Genomic DNA, 21758 nt, shown 5'->3' on the forward strand with positions numbered 1-21758 from the left:
AGTTCCTGTGGCCCGTGGTCTGTTCTGCAGTGCCTCTGTAGAGCTGTCTGGGAAGGCCTTTTAGTTCTTGTGGCTGAAACAGTGTGAGATGCTGATGGAACAAGGAATGAGGCACCCTTTGAATTTAGCAGGTGAATTGACAGGTAAGGGTCACCTTGTCTAGGATTCATTCTCTGCACTTTGGCCTTCTGGAGATGGAGCTGGTATCCTGCGCAACAGGACAACTGGGACCTGAAATCTGTTCCACAGATACAAGGAGTCTTCAAAAAGTTCACGGAAAGATTCATATTATCTTTTAACTCTATTTTTCCATGGACTTTTTTGAAGTACCCTCATACTGGCTATAGCCTAGTGCTTAAGGCAGTGAAGTTAACCTTGGAGAATGCTGAGTGGCAGATCAGGGCTGGAAGCCACTGATCCACCATGTGACGTAGCAGCTACTGGATCCCAGACCATGCCCCTGGCAGGGGACGGCTTGGTACTTCCCCATCATACAACTGATCATGTGCATGTAGGATGCTGGCCTGCAGCTACTCTCCTGGAGTCTAATGTCTACCTCTGCTTGATCATGTGAACCACCCAACTGTGACGGGCAATGAGGGAATTCTGCACCTGAAACTTCTCTCGTCTCCATAGTTTTCCACTCATGAGTACTGCCCAGGCCTGGTGTGTGTGCAGCTGGGATGCTGGAGCCCTAAAGAAGGCTTCATAAAGTAGGGACCCTTGAGCTGTGTATTTAAGGATGAGAAATTTGCTAAGCAGGCAAATGGTGTGTGTTGGGGGGGGGGGTGTCGGGGTAAGGGGGAGACAGCAGGGACTGTATCAGATACTGCATTTTTTTAGTTCTAGAGTATCATTTGGTTCTTTCTTTAATCATTCCTATTTCTCTCCTGAGATTTCTTATTTTTCACTCATTGAAAGCAGACTCGTAATTTGTTTTACTTCATTGAGGAGAGTTTTACTTCAATGAAGAGATGTTTAAAAACCACCGTCTGGTAGTTCCAATCTGGAACATCTTGGCCTCGGACTCAGTTGATTTTTTTTCCCTTGAGAATATGTTCCATTTTCTTGGTTCTTTATATGACAGTTTTTTATTGTATCTTGGACATTATGAATGTTAAGCTGTGAAAATTCTGGATTCTGTTAGTTTTCTGTCATGATTATTTCTTTTGTGTAAGCAGGCAATTATCTTGTTTGTGCTTGAGTTGAAAACTATTTTTTGGGTGGTAGCTCCAGTCTCAGTTCAGATATTTTATCTTTAGATGAGCTGCTCTGAATTTGGCCCATACATACATGGTTCAAGGGTCACTCAGAAATGTGGGTGGACATACTTGTATTTGGTGAAACCCTCTCTTGCTCTTTCACTTTCAGGTTTCTTCCACTCTCTTCTGTGGCCATGATTCCACAGGTCCAGATTTTTGGCTTCCCTGGCCAAAGAGACTGCTGTTTTCAACTAGCACCCACTCCAAGACCACTCCCTCCGCGTGGACTCCATTTAGCCACAGAACAGAAGCCATGAAAACAAGGGACTGACTTTGTACAGCTCTCCTCCTGTCCTCCTCTGCACTCTCCACCAGATCCTGTCCACTCTCTAACTCACCAAGGTTAGTTTTCTGTGGGGTCCTCCAGTTGGTTCTTATTCTATCATTACTGGAGGTGGAAATTCCTACTATTTATCTTTTAGCTAGAAATGTGATTTATTAGTGAAGGTAAAAATATAACATCCAAATTCCACTGACCTTGATGGAAGGGTAAAAACGTGGTGCAATCTTTTAGAAAGCAGTTAACATCAATATGTTTCAAGAGCCTAAAAATGTTCAAATTATTTGACCTAGTAATCTCACTTGTAGGAATCTATGCCAAGAATTTATTTTAAAAAAATTTATGATTGAGAATGTTATTCATAATTTTAGAAGAGTAAAAAATTAGGAAAACTTCAATGACCGACAGCAGAACATCGTTAAACCAGTAACTGCACTATGGGTATTGTTTGTAAAAAATACTGAATAATATGGGGAAATGCAAAATAGATTTAATGATAAAAGCAGAAAATAAAACAGCACGGAATTATAAACATACACATAAAAAAAGACTGGAAGGAAATACTACAGATGATAATTCTTATTAAATTGTGATGGTGAGATTATGAGTGACATTTTTTCTTTTTCATAATTTTAATAACTTCCAAATATTCTCGATGAAATAAAAATAATGGAATAAACAATAAAAACTATTTTAATAATCCATAGATCTCAAAAGGCATGTACTAGAAAGTAGATTTTCCACCCCTCCTCTCATCCCCAATACAAAGAACTTTTGTTAGTTAATAGGAATTATTGATATATGTGTTCTATTCAAAAGATGAGGGAGGTATGAATGAATACTAGTAGATTTTTGGACTTCATAGACTAGTAACTTTTCAAAAACAATTTTAAGAATGGATAAGTAGAGAAAAAAAAAAAAAGTCCCAAACAACTATTCTTTGTTATCTTTCTTTCAACTTCTCACACCACCCCTACCCCAAATATAATATCAGAATAAAGGACAGTTCTTTAAATGGGCAAAACTTACAGCGTTGTCTTTATTTTTCAGTTTTTGCTTCAGATTGATGAAGAGTTTTTGTGGATGGAGTCAAATTTAGGGACTCATGGGATTAGACAGGTTTTCAAGTGTCTTTCTATGCTGTGATTATATGGTCTTCTATTCATTTTTAGGGCCTGGAATCCAGACATGATTAGTCTGTCATAAATCATTCACTTTATTGCTTGCTGAATTTTGGTGGCCCTCAAAATTCTTTCAAATTGAAATGAAATTCTGCTGGTGAACTCTCAGTGAACTCATAGTAGAATGGATTTGAAATCATGTGGCAAGAGGACTGATTGGTAAAAAAGTTGGTATTATATCTTGGTCAGCTCTAGTACTTAAAACATTAATGTACATTTTTTTTATTCTTTCAGGATTTTAACATTACTATTCTGATAGTTGGAATTCTCCAGTGGATTTAAATATTTCCTAAATGACTAAAATGTAGTCATATCCCCTAAGGTGGAAAAGAATATATGCAAAAAACAGTCCTACTAGGAAAATATTAAAAAAGAGCTAGCATGTTCGCTGTTTCTTTAATGAATATTTTGTTGTTTTAAAGGGGAGAGCTTTTAGATATTGGTTACTTATTAGGTGGTGGCAATCTGCTCTTTGGAAATAATTTCATGGCATTCCTCATCCTGAGTTAGAAATGTTTTAAAGGGCAGCAAATCAAAAGACAAAATATATGATACTCTCTTCATGGGATGGCAAAAACTAGTTTATCAATAGGTACCTTCAATTACTTAACACTGGACTAATACATTTTGAGCAGAAAAGTAGAGTAACACTTCATCTGTCCAGGATGATTGAAGAATGAATTGTTGTGGATAGCAACGTTGTGCACTTGTCTGGCCTCCTTTAAATTTTTTTTCCACAGAGCACTACACGTGAGTCTTAAATGGAATGCAAAGAATATAATTTTGCTTATTTGTAGTGATTCAAGATAATCTTTATAAACATTAACTTTTTAATAATTGCTTTACGAAGATATAATTTACACATAATGAAACTCACTTTTTAAAGTGTGTAATTCAGTGGCTTTTAGTATTTTCACAGAATTGTACAACTATCTAATTTTAGAACCTTTTCATTACCCCCCCAAATAGACTCTGTACCCATTAGCAGGCACACCCCAGCACCCCGTCCCACAGCCTCTGGCAACCACTAATTTGCGATAGCATATGATCTTTATGACTGGCATCATTCACTTAGCATAATTAGTTTTCAAGGTTCATCCATGGTATAGCACACAGTATATTTCATTCTTTTTATTGCCAAATAACATTGCATTGTATGGATATACCATATTTTGTTTATCCATTCATCAGTTAATGGATATTTAGGTAATTTCCACTTTTTGTTTTGGCTCTTATGAGTAATGCTACGATGGACATTCATGTACAAGTTTTTGTGTGAACATGTTTTCATTTCTCTTGGGGATATACCTAGGAGGGGAGTTACTGGAACATATGGTAACTCATCTTTAACATTTTAAGAAACTACCAAACTGTTTTCTGAAGTAGCTGTACCAGCTTACAATCACATCAGCAATGAATATTCCAATTCCTCCTCATCCTTACCAATTTCTGCTTTTGTCTGCCTTTTTTATATTAGTCATCTTAGTGGGTGTAAAGTGGCTTTGATTTGCATTTCCTTAATGACTAATGTTGAACATTTTACATGTGTTTATTGGCCATTTGTTTAAATTCTTTGGAGAAATGTCTTTTTAAATCCTTTGCCCATTTTTAAATTGGGTTGTTTTTTGATGAAATCCAATTTATCTCTTTTTTCTTATATCATTTGTGCTTTTGATGTCATATATAAGAAACCATGGCATGACCTATAGTCAGAAAATTTTACTGCTATGTTTTCTTCTAGGAGTTTAAAAGTTTTACCTCTTACAGCTAGGTCTATGATCCATTTTGAATTAATTTTTGTATATGGTGTGAAGTAGGGTTTGACTTAATTCTTTTGCATGTGGATATCCAGCTGTCCCAGTACCATTTTTTGAAAAGATTATTCTTGCCCCATTGGATGGTTTTGAACACCTGTCAAAAATCAATTGATCATAGATGTATGGATTTATTTCTGGATGCTTGATTCTATTCCATCAATCTGTATGTCTATCCTCATCCACACTGTTTTGATTACTGTAGCTTTGTAGTAAGTTATTAAGTTGGGAAGCGTGAGTCCTATAACTTTGTCCTTCTTTTTCAAGATTGTTTGGTTATTCCGGTTCCCGTGCAATTCCACATGAATTTTAGGACTGGCTTTTCCATTTCTGAGGGAAAAAAAAAAAAAAAGACTGTTGGGGTTTTGATTGCTATTGCACTGAATCTGTAGGTCACTTTGAGGAGTACTGCCATCTTTACACTAATAAATCTCCTGATATGAACATGCAATGTCTTTCCATTTATTTAGGTCTTTAATTTCTTCTGTGAGTCTTCTGTGATTTTTGGTTTCTAAGTCTTACACCTCTTTGGTTAAATTTATTCTTTACTATTTTATTATTATTATTATTTTCTGGGTTTTTTTGACCAGTAAGGGGATCACAACCCTCGGCATGGTGTGGTCCACACCACGCTCAGCCAGCAAGTGCACCGGCCATCCCTATATAGGATCCGAACCCATGGCCTCGGCGCTCCCAGCGCTGCACTCTCCTGAGTGAGCCATGGGGCCAGCCCAGTATTTTACTATTTTTGATGCTACTGTAAATGGGAGTGTTTTCTCAATTTCCTTTCAGATTATTCATTGTTAATGTATAGATATATAATTTTTGTATACTGTTGATTTTGTAGCCTATGAACTTCTTGAAATCATTTAGTAGTTCTAATAGCCTTTTTGTAGATTCCTTAAAATTTCTACATACAGGATCACACCTTCCATGACTAGAAATTGTTTTACTTTTCTTTTTCAACCTGGATGCATTTTATTTCTTTTTCTTGCTTAAGTGCCATGATCAGAACTTCCAGGACAATGTTGAGTAGAAGTAGTGAGCAGACATCATCTTTCCTGATTGCAGGGAAAATCACTCAATCTTTTACCATTAAGTATGATATTAGCTGTCAGGTTTTCCTAGATGCTTTTTATAGGGCTGAGGAAGTTCCCTTCTATTCCTAATTTTGTTGACTGTTTTTATTATGAGAGTGTGTTGAATTGTGTCACATGGTGTTTCTGCATCTATTGAGATGACCATGTGGTTTTTGTTCTTTATTCTATTAATATGATATATTCATTGGTTTTTGGATTTCACAACCTTGCATTCCTGAGATAAATCCCACTTGGCCATGGTTTATACCCCTTTTTAGATGCTGCTGGATTTAGTTTGCTAATATTTTGTTGATAATTTTTGCATCTTTATTTTAAGGAATATTAATCTGTAGTTTTCTTGTGGTATCGGTATCTTTGTCTAATTCTGGTATCAGGGTAAACTGACCTCATAGAATGAATTGGGAAGTGTTCCCTCTTCTTCTGTGTTTTCCAATGTTTGTGAAAAATTGATATTAATTTTTCTTTAAATATTTGTTAGAATGTACCAGTGAAGCCGTCTGGGTCTGGGGTTTCCTTTGTGGGAAGTTTTAAAAATTAATTCAATCTCTTTATTTGTTATAGATCTATTCAGGATTTCTATTTCTTCTTGGGTCAGTTTTAGTAATTTGTTTCTTTCTAGAAATTTGTCCATTTCATCTAGATTATTTAATTTGGTGGCATACAATTGTTCATGATATTCCCATAATAATCTTATTCTTTTTATTACTATAAGGTAGTTAGCAATATACTCTTTCATTCCTAATTTAGTAATTTAAATGTTCTTTTTTTTTTTCTTGGTCATTTTAGCTAAGGGTTTGTCAATTTTGTTGATCTTTGCAAAAAACCCAACTTGTGGTTTTACTGATTTTCTCTATTATTTTTCTATTCTCTATTTCACTGATTTCTGTTTTAATCTTTATTATTTCTTATCTTCTGCTGGTTTTGGGTTTATTTCACTCTTCTAGTTTCTTAAGGTAGAAGTTTAGGTTATTAATTTGAGATCTTTCTTCTTTTTAAAATATAGGCCTTTACAGCTATATATGGCCCTCTAAGCATGGCTTTAGCTGCATCCATAAGTTTTGGTATATTGTGTTTTTGTTTTCATCCATTTCAAGTTACTTTCTAATTTCCCTGTGATTTCTTCTTTCATCCATTTGTTATTTAGGAGTGTGTTACTTAATTTTCCCATATTTTTGAATTTACCAAATTTTTTTTTTTTGTTACTGATTTCTAATTTAAATATATTGTGATTGCACATACACTTGTATGGCTTTAATACTTTTAAGTCTATTAAGGCTTAATTTATGGCCTAACATGATCCTGGAGAATGTTCCATATGCACTTGAGAAGAATGTGTATTCTGTTGTTGAATGAAGTGTTCTATAAATGTCTAAGTCTAAGTAGTTTATAACACAGTTCACATCTTCTATTTCTTATTTTTTGCTTAGTTGTTTTATTCATTATTGAAAGTGGGGGTTTGAAGTATCCAACCACTGTTTTTGAATTGTCTAATTCTCTCTTCAATTCTGTGAGTTTTTGCTTCATGTATTTTGAAGCTCTGTTGTTAGGTGCATCTGTATTTATAATTGTTATATCTTCTTGATGGACTAACACTTCTTTCATCAAAAAATGCATTTTGTTATTTCTTCTAACAATTTTTGTCTTAAAGTCTATTTTATCTGATATTAGTATTGCCACTCCAGCTCTTGTTTGGTTACTGTTTGCATGTCATATTTTTTCCAGCCTTTTACTTTCAACCTATGTGTTTCTTTGAATCTAAATGTATCTCTTATAGATAGTATAGTTGGATAGTTGGGTCATTTAAAAAAAGAACTCATTCTGCTAATCTTTACCATTTAGTTGGAATGTTTACACCATTTACTTTTGATGTAATTATTGATAAGTTAGGATTTCCTCCTGTTATTTTACTTTTTACATGTCTTATGCATTTTTTGTGTTTCTATTCCTTCATTATTGCCCTCTTTTGCATTAACAGGATATCTTCTAGTGTACAGTTTTTTTTTTTTTTTTTTTTTTCCCCTGACCGGTAAGGGGAATAAGTTAGGATTTCCTCCTGTTATTTTACTTTTTACATGTCTTATGCATTTTTTGTGTTTCTATTCCTTCATTATTGCCCTCTTTTGCATTAACAGGATATCTTCTAGTGTACAGTTTTTTTTTTTTTTTTTTTTTCCCGTGACCGGTAAGGGGATCGCAACCCTTGGTGTGGTGTCGCCCGTACCGCGCTCAGCCAGTGAGCACACCGGCCATTCCTATATAGGATCCAAACCCATGGCAGGAGCATCGCTGCACTCCCAGTGCCTCACTCTCCCGAGTGTGCCACGGAGTTGGCCCTAGTGTACAGTTTTAATATCCTTGTTGTTTCATTTACTATTTTTTTCAAAGTTATTTTCTTAGTGATTGCTCTGGGAATTACAATTAACATCTTCATTTAACGTAATCTACTTCAGATTAATACCAATTTCAATACTATACAAAAAATTTTCTCTAGTATTATTCTGCTCCCTCTCCCTCCTTTGTATTATTTCTGACCTACAAATTACATCTTTATACATTAGAATCCCATTAATACAGTTTTATAATTATTGCTTTATGATGCAGTTGTCTTTTAAATAACAGGGGAAGAGTTACAAAGAAAAGTACATCTACACTTTCCTTTTTATACATACAAGTACACTTGTATATGGTCTTTATTTCTTCATGTGGATTTGAGTTACTGTCTAGCATCCTTTCATTTCAGCATGAAAGTCTCCCTTTAGTATTTCTTGTAGGGTAGGTCAACAAGTTCCCTCAGTTTTTGATTATCTGGGGATGTCTTACCTTCTTTATTTTTAAGGACAAATTTGTTGGATATAGAATTCTTGAACAGCAGCTTTTTTCTTTTAGCACTTTGAATATATCTTCCCATTGCCTTCTGGCCTCCATGGTGTCTGAAAAGAAGTCAGCTGTTAATCTTCTTGAGAAGCTCATGTACAGAATGAGTTGTTATTGTCTTGCTGCTTTCAAGATTCTATTTGTCTTTGTTCCTTGACAGTTTGACTATGATGTGTCTGGTTGTGGATCTCTTGAGTTTATCCTACTTGGAGTTTGTTAAGCTTCTCGGATGTGAAGATCCACATTTAAAAAATCAAATTTAGTAAGCTTTTGCTCCTGGTCTCTTTAAATATTCTTTCTGCCTCTTTCTTTCTCTTCTCCCCTCCTTCTGGAATTCCCATTATGTGTACCCTGATATGCTTGATGGTGTTCCACAGGTCTCTGAGGCTCTGTTCATTTTTCTTCATTCATTTTTCTTTCTGTTCCTCAGAGTTGATTATCTCAATTGGTTTAACTTCAGTTTTATGGATTCTTTCTTCTGCCAGATCAAATCTGATATTGAGGCTCTGTAGTGAATTTTTCATTTCTGTTATTGTACTTTCAACAGCAGAATTTCTATTTGGTTCTTTGTTCATCTCTTAGTTTATATTTGCTATTTGTTGAGACATCATTCTCATACTTTAACTCTGTAGACATGGTTTCTTTCATTCTTTGAGGTACAGTGTGCTGTTTCAATACATTCATATACTGTACATTCATTCACTTAGGGTAGATAGCATAGCTTTGCACCAGTTAACCCACCATTCCACCACTTCCCTTCTATGAGAACCACTTTTTTCTTTTTTTAAGATTACACATGAGTGAGATCATAAGGTATTTGTCTTTCTGTGTCTGGCTCACTTCACTTAACATGATGCTCTCCAGTTCCATCCATGTTGTTGCAAATGACAGGATTTCTTTTTTTTTTTTTAATAGCTGAATAGTATTCCATTGTGCATATAAACCACAGGTTTTTTTTTTTTTTTTTTTTTTTTAAATCCATTCATCTGTTGATGGGCATTTAGGTTGACTCCATCTCTTGACTATTATGAATAGTGCTGCAATGAACATAGGAGTGCAGGTGTCTCTGTAATACATTTATTTTATTTTCTTTGGGTATATGCACAGTAATGAGATGTCTGGGTCATAAGATAGTTCAATTTTTAGTTCTCTAAGGAAATTCCATACTGTTTTTACAATGGCTCTACCAATTTACATTCCCACCAACGATGTAGAAGAGTCACAGGAACATTTTCTATTGACTGCTTTTTTTAAAAAAAAATCTGCTTGGACTATACTTTCCTGTTTTTTGCATGTCTTATTTTTTTAAAATTGAAAATTGGACATTTAAAATAATTATAGTAACTCTGGAAGTTAGATTCTTGTCCCACCCCTCTAACCTGGGCTTTTTGTTGCTTTTTGTTGTTGTTGCTCTTTAATTGACTTTCCTGGAAAAATTCTGTAAAATTTGTATTCTTTGTTGTGTGACCACTGAAGTCTCTGCTCATTTAGCTTAGTGGCCAGGTAATGATTAGACAGAAATTTCCTTAAAAGACCAGTGGTCTTCCACCTTTTGCTGAGGGGCTCTGTATATGTTGAGGCATGGCTCCAATATTTTGGCAGTTTGTAACTCTGCCTTAGCCTTCAATGCCTGCTTGTGCAGATCCTCAAGATCAGTCAGAGATGAGAGATGCAAGCCTTCTCAGGGCCTTCCTGGGCATACACACAGTCCTACACACCTTATACATAGATTCCTAGGAATATGTCAAAGTTTTTCAAAGTCCCCTATGGATATCTTATTTCCAAGATTTTCAAGTTTTTGGGTTTTTTTGCCAGCCTCTTATTTGCTTCAACTGGCATCTCCACCTCATGCAGCTGTGATGTTAAACAATAGCTTTAAAAAAAAAAAAAAAAAAAAAAAAACCAAAAATCCCCACTAATGCTTGGTGTTAGGACTTTCGTCACTGAGCAAGCTCTGAGTCAGGTCAAATAAAGAGAAGCCCTGTAAATGGGCTCTTCTGGGCAGCCGCCATACAGGTCAAATAGTGACAATTGGGGATGTGGCTTTTTGGGGCAGGCGAAGGCACCAAGCCTATTCTGCTCCCTTCAGAGGTTGCTAGGACAGTTACTGTGGTTCTGAGTCTGTTGGTTTTCAATGCTACTGTGGATCTGGGAAGAACAAAATGGAAATAGGGCAAGTTAAAATGCCATGAAGCTTACTGTAGTTACTGAAGTCCAACCATTTTTCTTTAATAAATGCTCCTCATTGTTGCAAGCCTTTGGTTAATTTGTGGAGTTCTGAAAATGTTGATTTTAGTAATTTTTGTCTGTGTTCCTATTACTTTTATGAAGAAGCAGATTTTCAGAGGTCCTTCTTCCACCATGCCAGAAGTGCATCTTCCATATGCATTAATTTCTGTGCTGTGTTTTAATATGATATATTCTGGACCTGCTGAAGGGTATTCAATTTTAGTCCCACAGTGCTGTACTTTTTGAGTTATCTACTTTTTCCTGATATTTTTCTGCCTTTTCTCTTATAAATGTGAGCTCCATGGGTCTTCCCACAGCAGACCCTCTCCCCTTGTTAATATATTACATCTAACATGCTGTGAGGTTAATAATCAAATCGCCAAGTTGGTTGGCAAAATGTTAGAGTAGGCTTGGAGGGTCCACTGCAAAGTGTGTGGATTTTATGACGTTGTGACTGCTCAAAAGTGATTTTGGCTTTTTCTTTCCTATGTTCTGAAAGGTATAATTTTTAGATAACTGAGTTTAGAAGAAGTGAATTGGTGATGTCCAAATCATAGGATATAATAGTACCACAGTACTCTTAGCTGAGTCAGATTACATCTACAGTAGTATAGCTAATTCTGGGAGTCATGTTTTGAGAGTAACTTTGACCAAGTAAAAGTTTCAAGGTAATAGTCATCAGAATGGAGAGGGGGGGAAGTTCTAAAACTATGCCATATGAGGAATAATTGGGAAGAGTGGTGATGCTTCACTGGGAAAAAGAAAAACTTGGAAAAAAAGAAAAGAACTTATTGCGGTATATAATAGGGCTGATATGGTAATAAAATTCTTCTGTCTCTCTCCATCATAATCATGCCCCCATGATTATCACCAATAAGCACAGGTTATAATGGAATAGATTTTGATTCAAGATAAAAGAAATTTCTAATAATGAGAACTGTCTGACAATGTAATTGACTAAGCATTTATCATAGCCCAGGCCTGGAGAGACAAAACTAAATAAGATATAATCGCTGTTTAGAGCAGCTCATAAAGTGAAAGCCTCCTCATCCTTAAAGTGATTAAACAAAGGCTAAATGACCAGCTGTTAAGGATTGTGAACTGATAGAAGACTTTAGTATATGACAGCTAAGATCCACTCTAAAATGAACATTTTAAGGGTCTGGCATCCCCATAGAGCTGGCAGATAACTTTAGGACAAGATAAAATATTCAGTGGGAGTCTGGGATCTCCAAGGAATACAATACATTTTGAACTCTTTGCCTACCAAGGTCTCTTATGGTTATTAAATAATGTGTGAAGTTGGAGCAAAACCCTAACTTTACCTTAGGGCTTTCCTGTCACCTAGTGGTAAATATGAGTATTAATATAATCTAAAATGTTAGAATATAACATAAATTATCACAAATAAAATGTTCATATTTATAAAAATCATGAATGAATACAGTGATCAAAAATTTGTTTTGAACTCTATTTTCTAAAAGGTTTTAAAATTATTTAAATGTTAAATGCCTTTATGCTAAATAAATTGAGATAAACAGCCATGGCTATTGAGCTATAGAATATATATACCTTCTCTGATTCACCTATAAATAAAAGAGTAGAGCAGAATATATCAAATTTTACATAGTAAGTAAAGCATATGAAAATTAAGACTACAGATGAAAAAATTTAGCTGATGTGGTAAAAGTGTTTGAACAACATAAAAAAACAAAACTCTTCTAGGATAGAATACCATTAACGTTTTGATGGATATGTTACCATAACAGTTTGATATAACATGCAAAATGCCACTTCCCCACTATGACCCCCACCATGACTTTTAAAGAAGTTATAAGCTCCAAATACTTTTTTGCAGGTTCCCCACCCTTCCATATGTTTTTCAAATGAAAAACCAGACTGATAAACCAGTTCTTTTTCCTAGTTAAAAAAAAAAAAAAAAGCTTTGAGAAAGGCAAACCACCTTCTGCGTGGTGAAGACTATCTCCTCGTAGGTAAGGATTCCAGCCCAGGTGGTGTGGCTTTGAGTCCATGCTTTCAATCTCCACCCTGTGCTGCTTGGAGTGATGTCACAGGCCACGCCAATACACCTCAGATGGCTCAAATGCAACAATGCCTACACTAGAGAAAATTACACTCTACCTCTCTGATCTAGTTTAGTAATATGCGAATTCATGTCAGGGATGGCAATCTCTATTTATTACATAATTCATTTTGTTATTATTTAACTTCTGTTAGCTTAGTGTTAGTTGAAACAAAGGAAAGGAACAGAATTCATGAGAAGAACATTAGCAAATGTGGGCAAAGTCAATGACAATTTGAAGATTTTTATGTATCCCACCCATTTGCAGAGTTGCCTACAGTTATGACAAGTCTAATAGCCATGTGGAACCTAAGCATATTGCTTTTTGATTTACCATAAAATCCTTCATGTGCTTGAAGAAATACTTCATAAAAATGTAGTTTCCATTCAATATTCTTTTCTCCAGATAATATACAACCTGTCTCTCCAAATTTTCTCATAGGGACAATGCCCTAACTTCTCAATTATTTTTGTTCCTGTCTAGGATGGAACAGAATGGCAATTAAGCTTAGCCAGTTTCAATGTGGGGTCTACAGGTTTCCATATATTTTAATAAACTGAATTAATTTATGGAATTATAGAATATAGGTCTGGGTGTTTAGCAAAGCATCTGCAAAGTGTTTAACAGATTGAATTATTCGAAAGGAGGATTGGAATTGTAGAAGATAATCAACCTCAAATCCATTTTAAGTTTCTGATATTTGGTTGTAGATATTTAAAAATTAATAATAATAACTAGCAACAATGCTAATTAAAAGTTTTTTTGTCTTCTTGCCAAAATTAATATCTTAAAAGTTTTAGAATGATCATAAAGGCTGTTTAACAAGATGAAACTAACACAGCAATGGATGACAGGTATAATTCCAATTTTTAAAATGCTGTTAATGCAATAATTCATTTAAAATTGTTCTTTGTACCTCACAAAGACATCAGCTTATTTAGGAGAAAGTACACTAGATTAGGAATAAGAAGATTTGGGTTCCAGCTCTAGTCCTATTACTTACTAGGTCTGTCACTTATTGCAAATTACTTAAAATCCCTGAGCTTCGTTTCTTCATTTACATCTTTTACTTCATTTAGTTCCACTACTAGGCTGCAAAATACATGCATGTAGTATCCATGTCTGTTCACCACTATATGTATAGCCTCCTGCATGGTTCCTGACACATAGCAGGCACTCAGTTAATGTCTGCTGGCTGACTGAACTAACGATTAGAAAATAAAAATATAAATACTGCCATGCATACCTCTCTGACAGTTGCTATTAGGTTTAAATGATAAAATGATATAGTACATGGGAGAATGGGTACATTGTTTTTACATTTTTCTTAAAAAGAAATGAAGGTAAATGGGTTAATACTTGTAACGTATTACAAATCACTACGGCTTATACATCCACACATATCCTGAGAAAAGTAGGCCGTATCTACCTACAGGCTCAGAGGATTTCAGTTACCACCTGACTAACAAGACTTTGGAGATAAAATAATCTGTGATTTTCAATACTGTAGGTTAATTCTCCAAACAGGTTCAGATAAAAAAGTTAAATGTGAATTCCCTATACTATAAACCTATGTCCTTACACATAATATCTTACCATATTTAAAAAAGACAAGAGATTCATGTATACTAATGTTGAAAGATCTAAGAACACTGTTAGGTAGAAAATGAAAGATGCAAATAACACATTTATGTTTATATAAAGAAAAATCAACCTATGATTTCTAGATGTTAGAACACGTATGTAAAAAGGCCTAGATGGTATACACCTAACTGATAACAGGGGTTTGCCTTTGGGGAGGGGAGTGAGACTGCATGAAGGCAAGCAAGGACTTTTGCTTTATTAACATTGTCTGAAATTTTTTAATAGTAAGAATGTGAAAAAATAGATGACAGCATATACTAATCCATAGGAATCCTTAAGCCTTACTTGAGTATTGAGGATGAAAGGGGTAACTATTATTTAGTATACAGACAGTGCTATAGTTCTTGGTCCTTGCAGGGAGGGAACATTGTATTTTCAGTAACACAACATTTAAGTGTTCTTTCATAGAGTAAGTGAAATAGTTTTCCTATGGAGAAGAAAAGCTCAATGGCTGACAGCACATTTAATATTAAATATCATACTTAATGAAAAAAAAGAACTAACCCACAAAATTAGAAGGGTTAAGGAAAAATATATTTGCTAGGTACATACAGTGGTAATAGGAAGCTAGTAATTAATTCTCATTAGAATTACAATATAGCTTTTGAATATGCTATTAAATAAATTAAACTTTTTATTCTTTATTAGGTTTATTAGTTTATCACATTTGATCTGCCCAGTCCATTAGACAAAAAGACACGCTGACTAAATTCAGCCTAATTTCTACAGTCTGCGGGGACTTGTGCAGCAGTACCTGATCATTTGCGTCGCTGACTCGGCTCTTGATTGGTTTCATGGCCCCCAAGCTACTCTCGATTGTGACAGTTCTTCCTTCCCTGAGGATTTCCCCATCTCTGCTTCTTCATCCTGCCCAAAGAGCTCTTCTTCTTCCGTCAGCTTCCTTTCTTGGGATGACCCTCCGTCGGATGGTGTTCTTTGTAGGTGGTCTCTGTCTAAAAACGGCCTCTCTGTCTGCGAAATGCTTTGCTCCAGGAATTCAGAAGTCCCCAGTGGGTCTCTCGCTGCTTCAGGACCATCCTCAGGGTTCGGAGGAGGATTTCTGTTCTCCTTGCTCTCATACATATTTAGTCTCTTTTCAACGACCTCACGAATCAACACTGGGAAGTTAGATGTTCAGAAATTACTATGATTTTTCATAGTTTAGTAGTTATATTTCTTACAGATGAGTACAAAATATTCATCAGGCCTCATCCCTTCCCTATATTATAACCTTTTGTAAAAGTCAGCATACTTAACTTCTGTACCACTTAATGCACTGAATATGAATTATATATCTCTGCTTTAACCGAATGCCATTTATAAAGGAAAGACAGAAGATATTAATACCGATCAAATTACAGAAGAACCACAAATAATACTGAGGGTAAAAATTTGCACCTTTAAAAAACTAATATACTGAAAGTTTAAGTACTAAGACTGTAAAATTAATATCTTTCTTGGATTTATTCTTTCCACTGAAAATTTTAGAGATAAGTTTTAAATAAAATAAAAGAACTTACTGTCAAGCACTGTTCTTCCCACCATGCTGTATTCCATGGCTTTTTCAACTTCATTCATTAGCCATGGAAGGAATCCTATCTCAATATCTGTAATGAAATAAGTTTCATTAAGTGATTTTTATGAATCATTATAGATAGGAAGAATATGCTTTTCCTCTAATGTAACAGACCCATCAACATTTTCTTAATACAAAATGTTAAATAGACTCATACAGCATAACTTTTGCTATATTTACTATATATGTTTTGTTCGGTTTCCTTTCTATTGCAGTAGGAGTGAAATTTTAAAAACTATGAGGCCTTTCTTGGAGTTAAAGCATTTATTGCTGACTTCATGGGTGCGATCTGAGACAGATCAAGGAAGCAGCAGGTAGATTGAGACCTGAGAGAGCTCCAATCCCAATGCAATGCAAACCTGCGATTGAGCAATGCCAGTAAAAAGAATGCCCCCGTTGGGAGCTCAGAGGATGCAGGTCAGAGGGCGTCTGAGAAGGCAGCCATCTAGAAATGGGTCAGAAACTGTGTGTTTCCATTAGTAACAAGTTTGTTCAATCTGAAATGAAAATCTACTGTGTAAGCATTTAAAAAATATGGTCTATTAAAACATATTTTAGTTTCAAAATTGCTTTCTTGGGGGCAGGTATCTATTATTTTTCAATAGAATGACAGGGTAGAGTGTGAAAGAATATTATATATACTACTATAGATTTAATCTCAGGCATGAATTTCATGTGCAAGCTTTTAAATGATCTATAACTGACTTTTTCAGCAGTCCATGACAGAAAAAATCATTACTGGTCTCTGTGACTAACAGTAAAAGGCCTACCTAGAACCCAGGATGGTAGGATGGTGGCAGAGAGAAAAGGCTGAACTTGGAGTCAGAGTTCCAAGTCAGTTTGAGACCTAAACAGTTCCACTGACTGAGTATTTCAGAGCAAGGCATTGAACTTCTCTGAGCTTCAGTTTCTACTTCTGAAAAATGGGAATTACTGTATATCTGCCCTATTTACCCTACAGAGTTATTGCAAGGATCAAATGACACCATGTATAAAAAGCACTATGTAAATTGGAAAGTACATTTTAAATGTAAACTAATATTATTTGTCTGTAATCTAACCCCTATGTATTGAATTATATATGTAATCAGTGGAAACTAACATTACGAACATCTGCCCCTAACTACTACTGGCCAATGAAACAGGAGCCATATACAAAGCTCCGTGAATGTAAGTGCTTTTCACCTGAGGAAGGACTTGGCAGTGGGAATGTGGCAACTCCTCCGCTCCACTGGCTAAACTAGCTGGCAGAGTGGGCTTGGAGGGAATGCTGATACGTGATGGATTCCATAAAGGCAGAGATTAGGGCTCCTTCTTTTTCTGTATCTCCAGCACTTAACACAGTGCTGGGACAGGGTAAGCACCAACTGAAATGAATAAATGACCTCAATAGGTGCCGCCAAAAGGCTTTTGATTGAAATAGGAAGTCAGCTGAGAAAAAGTTAACTAATTACACAGAAGTGTACATAGTGCTTTACAGTTTCTGCAAAGTTTCATATACTTTATGATTTAACTCCTCAATAATCTTTGTTTCACACATGAGAAAACTGAAGGTGGTAAAGCTAAATTAATGAGGAAGCGAGGACCCAAACTCAAGTTTTTGACATCAAGTCCATATCTCTTTCTACTATCCAATGTTGCCTCTTAATAAAGAAACGCTAATACCCTAAATTCAGGACCTTTATAATACACCTCTTATTGGCAACAGTCACTTAGAACAACTATAATTGACTTTTTTGTTTCGGAGGCAGAGAGATTCTAATTCAAAGTAAAAATGGGCACGAGATAAATATGAACCATTAAGAGGATGCTGACTATAACAGAGTTAATCTAACAAAAATTTCCACAAACCTCTTTCAATGGGATCATAAAAGTAGCCACTATTCCTGAGACTGTCAAAAACAGACGGGAGAAGGTCAGCCAGGTACCGCTGTGAAAATGCACGGGCGGCGAGTTTCTGTGACGTCTCCTTATGCTTCTGCACGATTTCCCACTGCTGTTGCTTACGACGTTCCTGCCAAGAGAAAAACATCATCAGAGATGGTTACTTAGCTATTATGTCCTCCCCAAATACCAAATCTAGTGAGGTAAATAAGTGGAAGAATTTGGACCTATCAAAACATGGACAACAAGGTGTCTACCTATTAAAGGATCATATTTTTCATCAAGATTTTAGTGAATTTCAACAATTAGTGGGTACTGAATTTGGAAAGTTATATTCATCTCCTAACTCATTTTCAAGTAAAATAATTTCAAGATATACATGCTTAACTATATGAATGATATCAAAAGGATAATAACAGCTATATAAATTCTAATTAGTATTATAAAGTATTACTGTTATGAAAACTATAATTGCTTAGATGTCTTCAACTAAAGAACTTGGAGCAAGAAACTGGTTGATGGATACAAAGAATGTTTATGTTTTGTAATGATGAATAAACTAATTATCCTGATTTGATTTTCACATATTGTGCACAGGTACTGATTATTCAACTCTGTACCCCACGAATATGTATAATCATTTATGTTTCAATAAAAAGTTAAAAAAAAATAAAGGACTTGGGCCAATGAATGAACTCATTTGTAATAATTCTTTGAATTCATAAAGCTGAAATGGTTTTGAAGATTATGAAAACCTCTTTTTTGTTGTTGTTGCTTCTTGACCACATAATATCTATAAAGCTAATGAGCCCTCTTTTCTACTCCCTTGTAGAAGTGGGAGCATTAATATGTTTTCTAATTAAATATACTGTCAAAGTTTAAGCAAATATAAATCTAGATGACTTGTATTCTTTATTGTTTCTATAATATATTTCCTAATAATGTTTTTGATGAAGATTTCACTGATTATTTCCACAAAGCTTATTTTGTCAGTGTTAATAATTGTACAAAAAAATCTTGTATTTGCACAATCTTTACCATAAACACTATGTTCTTTACACAATTAATTCATTATTCATTTGGAGGAAAACTTAAAGTCCACTTGATTAGGTATTGAGTAGAATTTCTCAACAACTAAGCTATTCTTCATAGTAAATGAGGTCCTTTAGAAAATTATTTTAACTGTTTTAGGTACTCAGGTACTACACTTTATAATATTCATTTAGTGTACAACAAAGTGTGACAGTATTGCCAGAACCAGAAAGACCCTTAAAGATTACTGAGTCTAACACAGACCAATGGAACAGAATACAGGACACAAATAAATTCACACACCTATAGCCCACTGATCTTTGACAAAGGTGCCAAAAATACATATTGGGGAAAAGATCTTCTCTTCAATAAATGGTGCTGGGAAAACTGGATATCCACATGTAGAAAAATGAGACTAGGCTCCTACCTCCCACCAAATACAAAAATCAACTCAAAATAGATTAAAGACTTAATGTAAAACCCAAAACTATAAAACTACTAGAAGAAAACATAGGGGAAATACTCCATGACATGGGGCCAAGCAAGGACTTTTTAAATAAGACCTTAAAGCACAAGCAACAAAAGCAAAGATAGGCAAGTGGGATTACATCAAACTAAAAAGCTTCTGCACACCAAAGGAGACTTTTGTTAACAGAGTGAAGAGACAACCTGAAGAATGGGAGAAAATATTTGCAAACTATACATATGACTATGGGTTAATATCAAGAATATATAAGGAACTTAAACAACTCAACAGCAAAAAAGGAAATAACCCAATTAGGAAATGGGCAAAGGATCTTAACAGACATTTATCTAAAGAAGACATACATACAAATGACCAACAGGTATATGAAATTATGCTCAACATCACTAATAATTAGAGAAATGCAAATCAAAACAACAAGACACGACCTCACTCCAGTCAGAATGGCTATTATCAAACTCTACGGGCCAGAAGAAAATGGGATGATTTATTCAAAATACTAAAAGGAAAAACTGCCAGCCAAGAACACTATATCCAGCAAGGCTATCCTTCAGAAATGAGGAAAAAGTAGTATTAGTCCAGGCAAACAAAAACTGTGGGAGTTCACCACCACATGACCAGCCCTACAAGAAATCCTCAAGGGAGTCCTGCACCTGGAATCCGAAAAATGATAATCACTACCACGAATACACAAGAAAGAACAAAACTCACTGGTAGAACAAAAATGCAAATGAGAAAGAGAAAGAAACTAAATCTTACCACCACAAAAAACCATAGCGACAATGTAATAACCCTACTTTATTTCTGATTTTAGTAATTTCAGTCTTCTCTCTTTTTTCTTGGTCAGTCTAGGTAAAGGTTTGCGAATTTTACTGGTCTTTTTAAATAATCAACTTTTGGTTTTGTTGATTTTCTTTATTGTTTTTAATTCCCTATTTCATGTATTTTCTGTTGTAATCTTTGTTATCTCCTACTTATATTTGCTTTTGGTTAAGTTGGCTCTACTTTTTCTCTTCAGATAGAAGTTCACATTACTGATTTGAGATTTTTCTCATTTTCAATATAGGTGTTTACAAGTATAAATTTCCCTCTGTGCACTGCGTGAGCCCTGCATCCTATAAATCTTGATATGTTGCACTTTGATCTTTATCTCAAAGTACTCTAATTTCCTTGTGATTTTTCTTTTTCCCATTATTTATTTCACAGAGTGTTGTTTAATTTCCACACATTTGTGAGTTTTCTAAATTTCCTTTTGTTATTGTGGTCAGAGAGCATATTTTCCATGATTTTAGTCTTTAAAATAAAAAAAGGAAAAATTTAAATAAACAAAAAAGTTCAGGGAAAGATTTCCATTATCTTTCAATTCTATTTTTCCATGAACTTTTTGAAGTGCCCTTGTGTTTATATTGTTTTACTGATTTTTTATGCAATTTATGTTGCTAAACTTAGATATTAAATTTCTGTTCTTGATTTCTTTTTATTAAGAGGATTCGTTGATTTGCTTAGAAATTAATCTGCCTATGAAAAGTTTATTAATCTTACTCTGTTGAAATTAATTTGATATTTGCATGCTTTTGGAAGACTTTAGAGAGCTCTTTCAAATAACTGTAGAGATTATAAAATGAAATATGTAAATTTTAATAAGTTTTCCATCTCCAGTTTTTGTGAAAATTAGAAGCCCTACTTTCTACAGAGTGTTTTGTTATTCAGCTGTTATTCAGTTTATGTATTTGTTATTTGAACAAATAAATGTGCATATCCTTGTTAAGAAAAAAAAAAGACAAAAGAAAACAAGTGTTGGCAAGGATGTGGAGAAAAGTGAGCACTTGCACACTGCTGGTGGATGTGCAAACCAGTGAAGCCCTTATGAAAAACAGTACTGAGGTTCCTCAAAAAATTAAACATAGAACTACCGTATGATCCAGCAACCCCTCTACTGTGTATATATCCAAAGGACATGAAGTCAGTATGTTGAACTATCTGAACTCCCATGTTTATTTCAGACTATTTACTATAGTCAAGATATGGAATCAACCTACGTGTCCAACAATAGACAAATAGATTTAAAAAATGTGATATTCAAGTATACGCACAATGAAATAGTATTCAACTATAAAAAGGAATGAGGGCCGGCCCGGTGGCGCACTGGATAGTGCGCCGCTTGGGAAGCGCGGCGGCGTTCCCGCCCGAGGGTTTGGATCCCACATGCAGACCGGTTCCCGCTCACTGGCTGAGCGAGGCATGGGGGCGACGCTGAGGGTTGCAATCCCGTTGCCGGTCCCCGGCCCGGTGCGGGGGCAACACTGAGGGTTGC

At 35.1% G+C, this 21758-nt stretch overlaps 1 protein-coding gene across 1 annotated transcript in view; it reads right to left on the minus strand.

Annotated features, from left to right (window-relative positions):
- Nucleotides 1-14979: 14979 nt before the first annotated feature.
- The window catches only part of RSPH3 (radial spoke 3 homolog (Chlamydomonas)), a 26359-nt gene continuing 19580 nt past the window's right edge, over nucleotides 14980-21758 (minus strand). Inside the window, 3 exon segments of the mRNA XM_008566852.1 lie at nucleotides 14980-15586; nucleotides 15989-16075; nucleotides 17896-18058. Coding sequence (XP_008565074.1) covers nucleotides 15261-15586; nucleotides 15989-16075; nucleotides 17896-18058 — 576 coding nt within the window. The 3' untranslated portion in view covers nucleotides 14980-15260.

Source organism: Galeopterus variegatus, unplaced genomic scaffold (assembly GCF_000696425.1).
Source record: "Galeopterus variegatus unplaced genomic scaffold, G_variegatus-3.0.2 Scaffold271, whole genome shotgun sequence".
NCBI classification, from domain to species: Eukaryota; Metazoa; Chordata; class Mammalia; order Dermoptera; family Cynocephalidae; genus Galeopterus; species Galeopterus variegatus.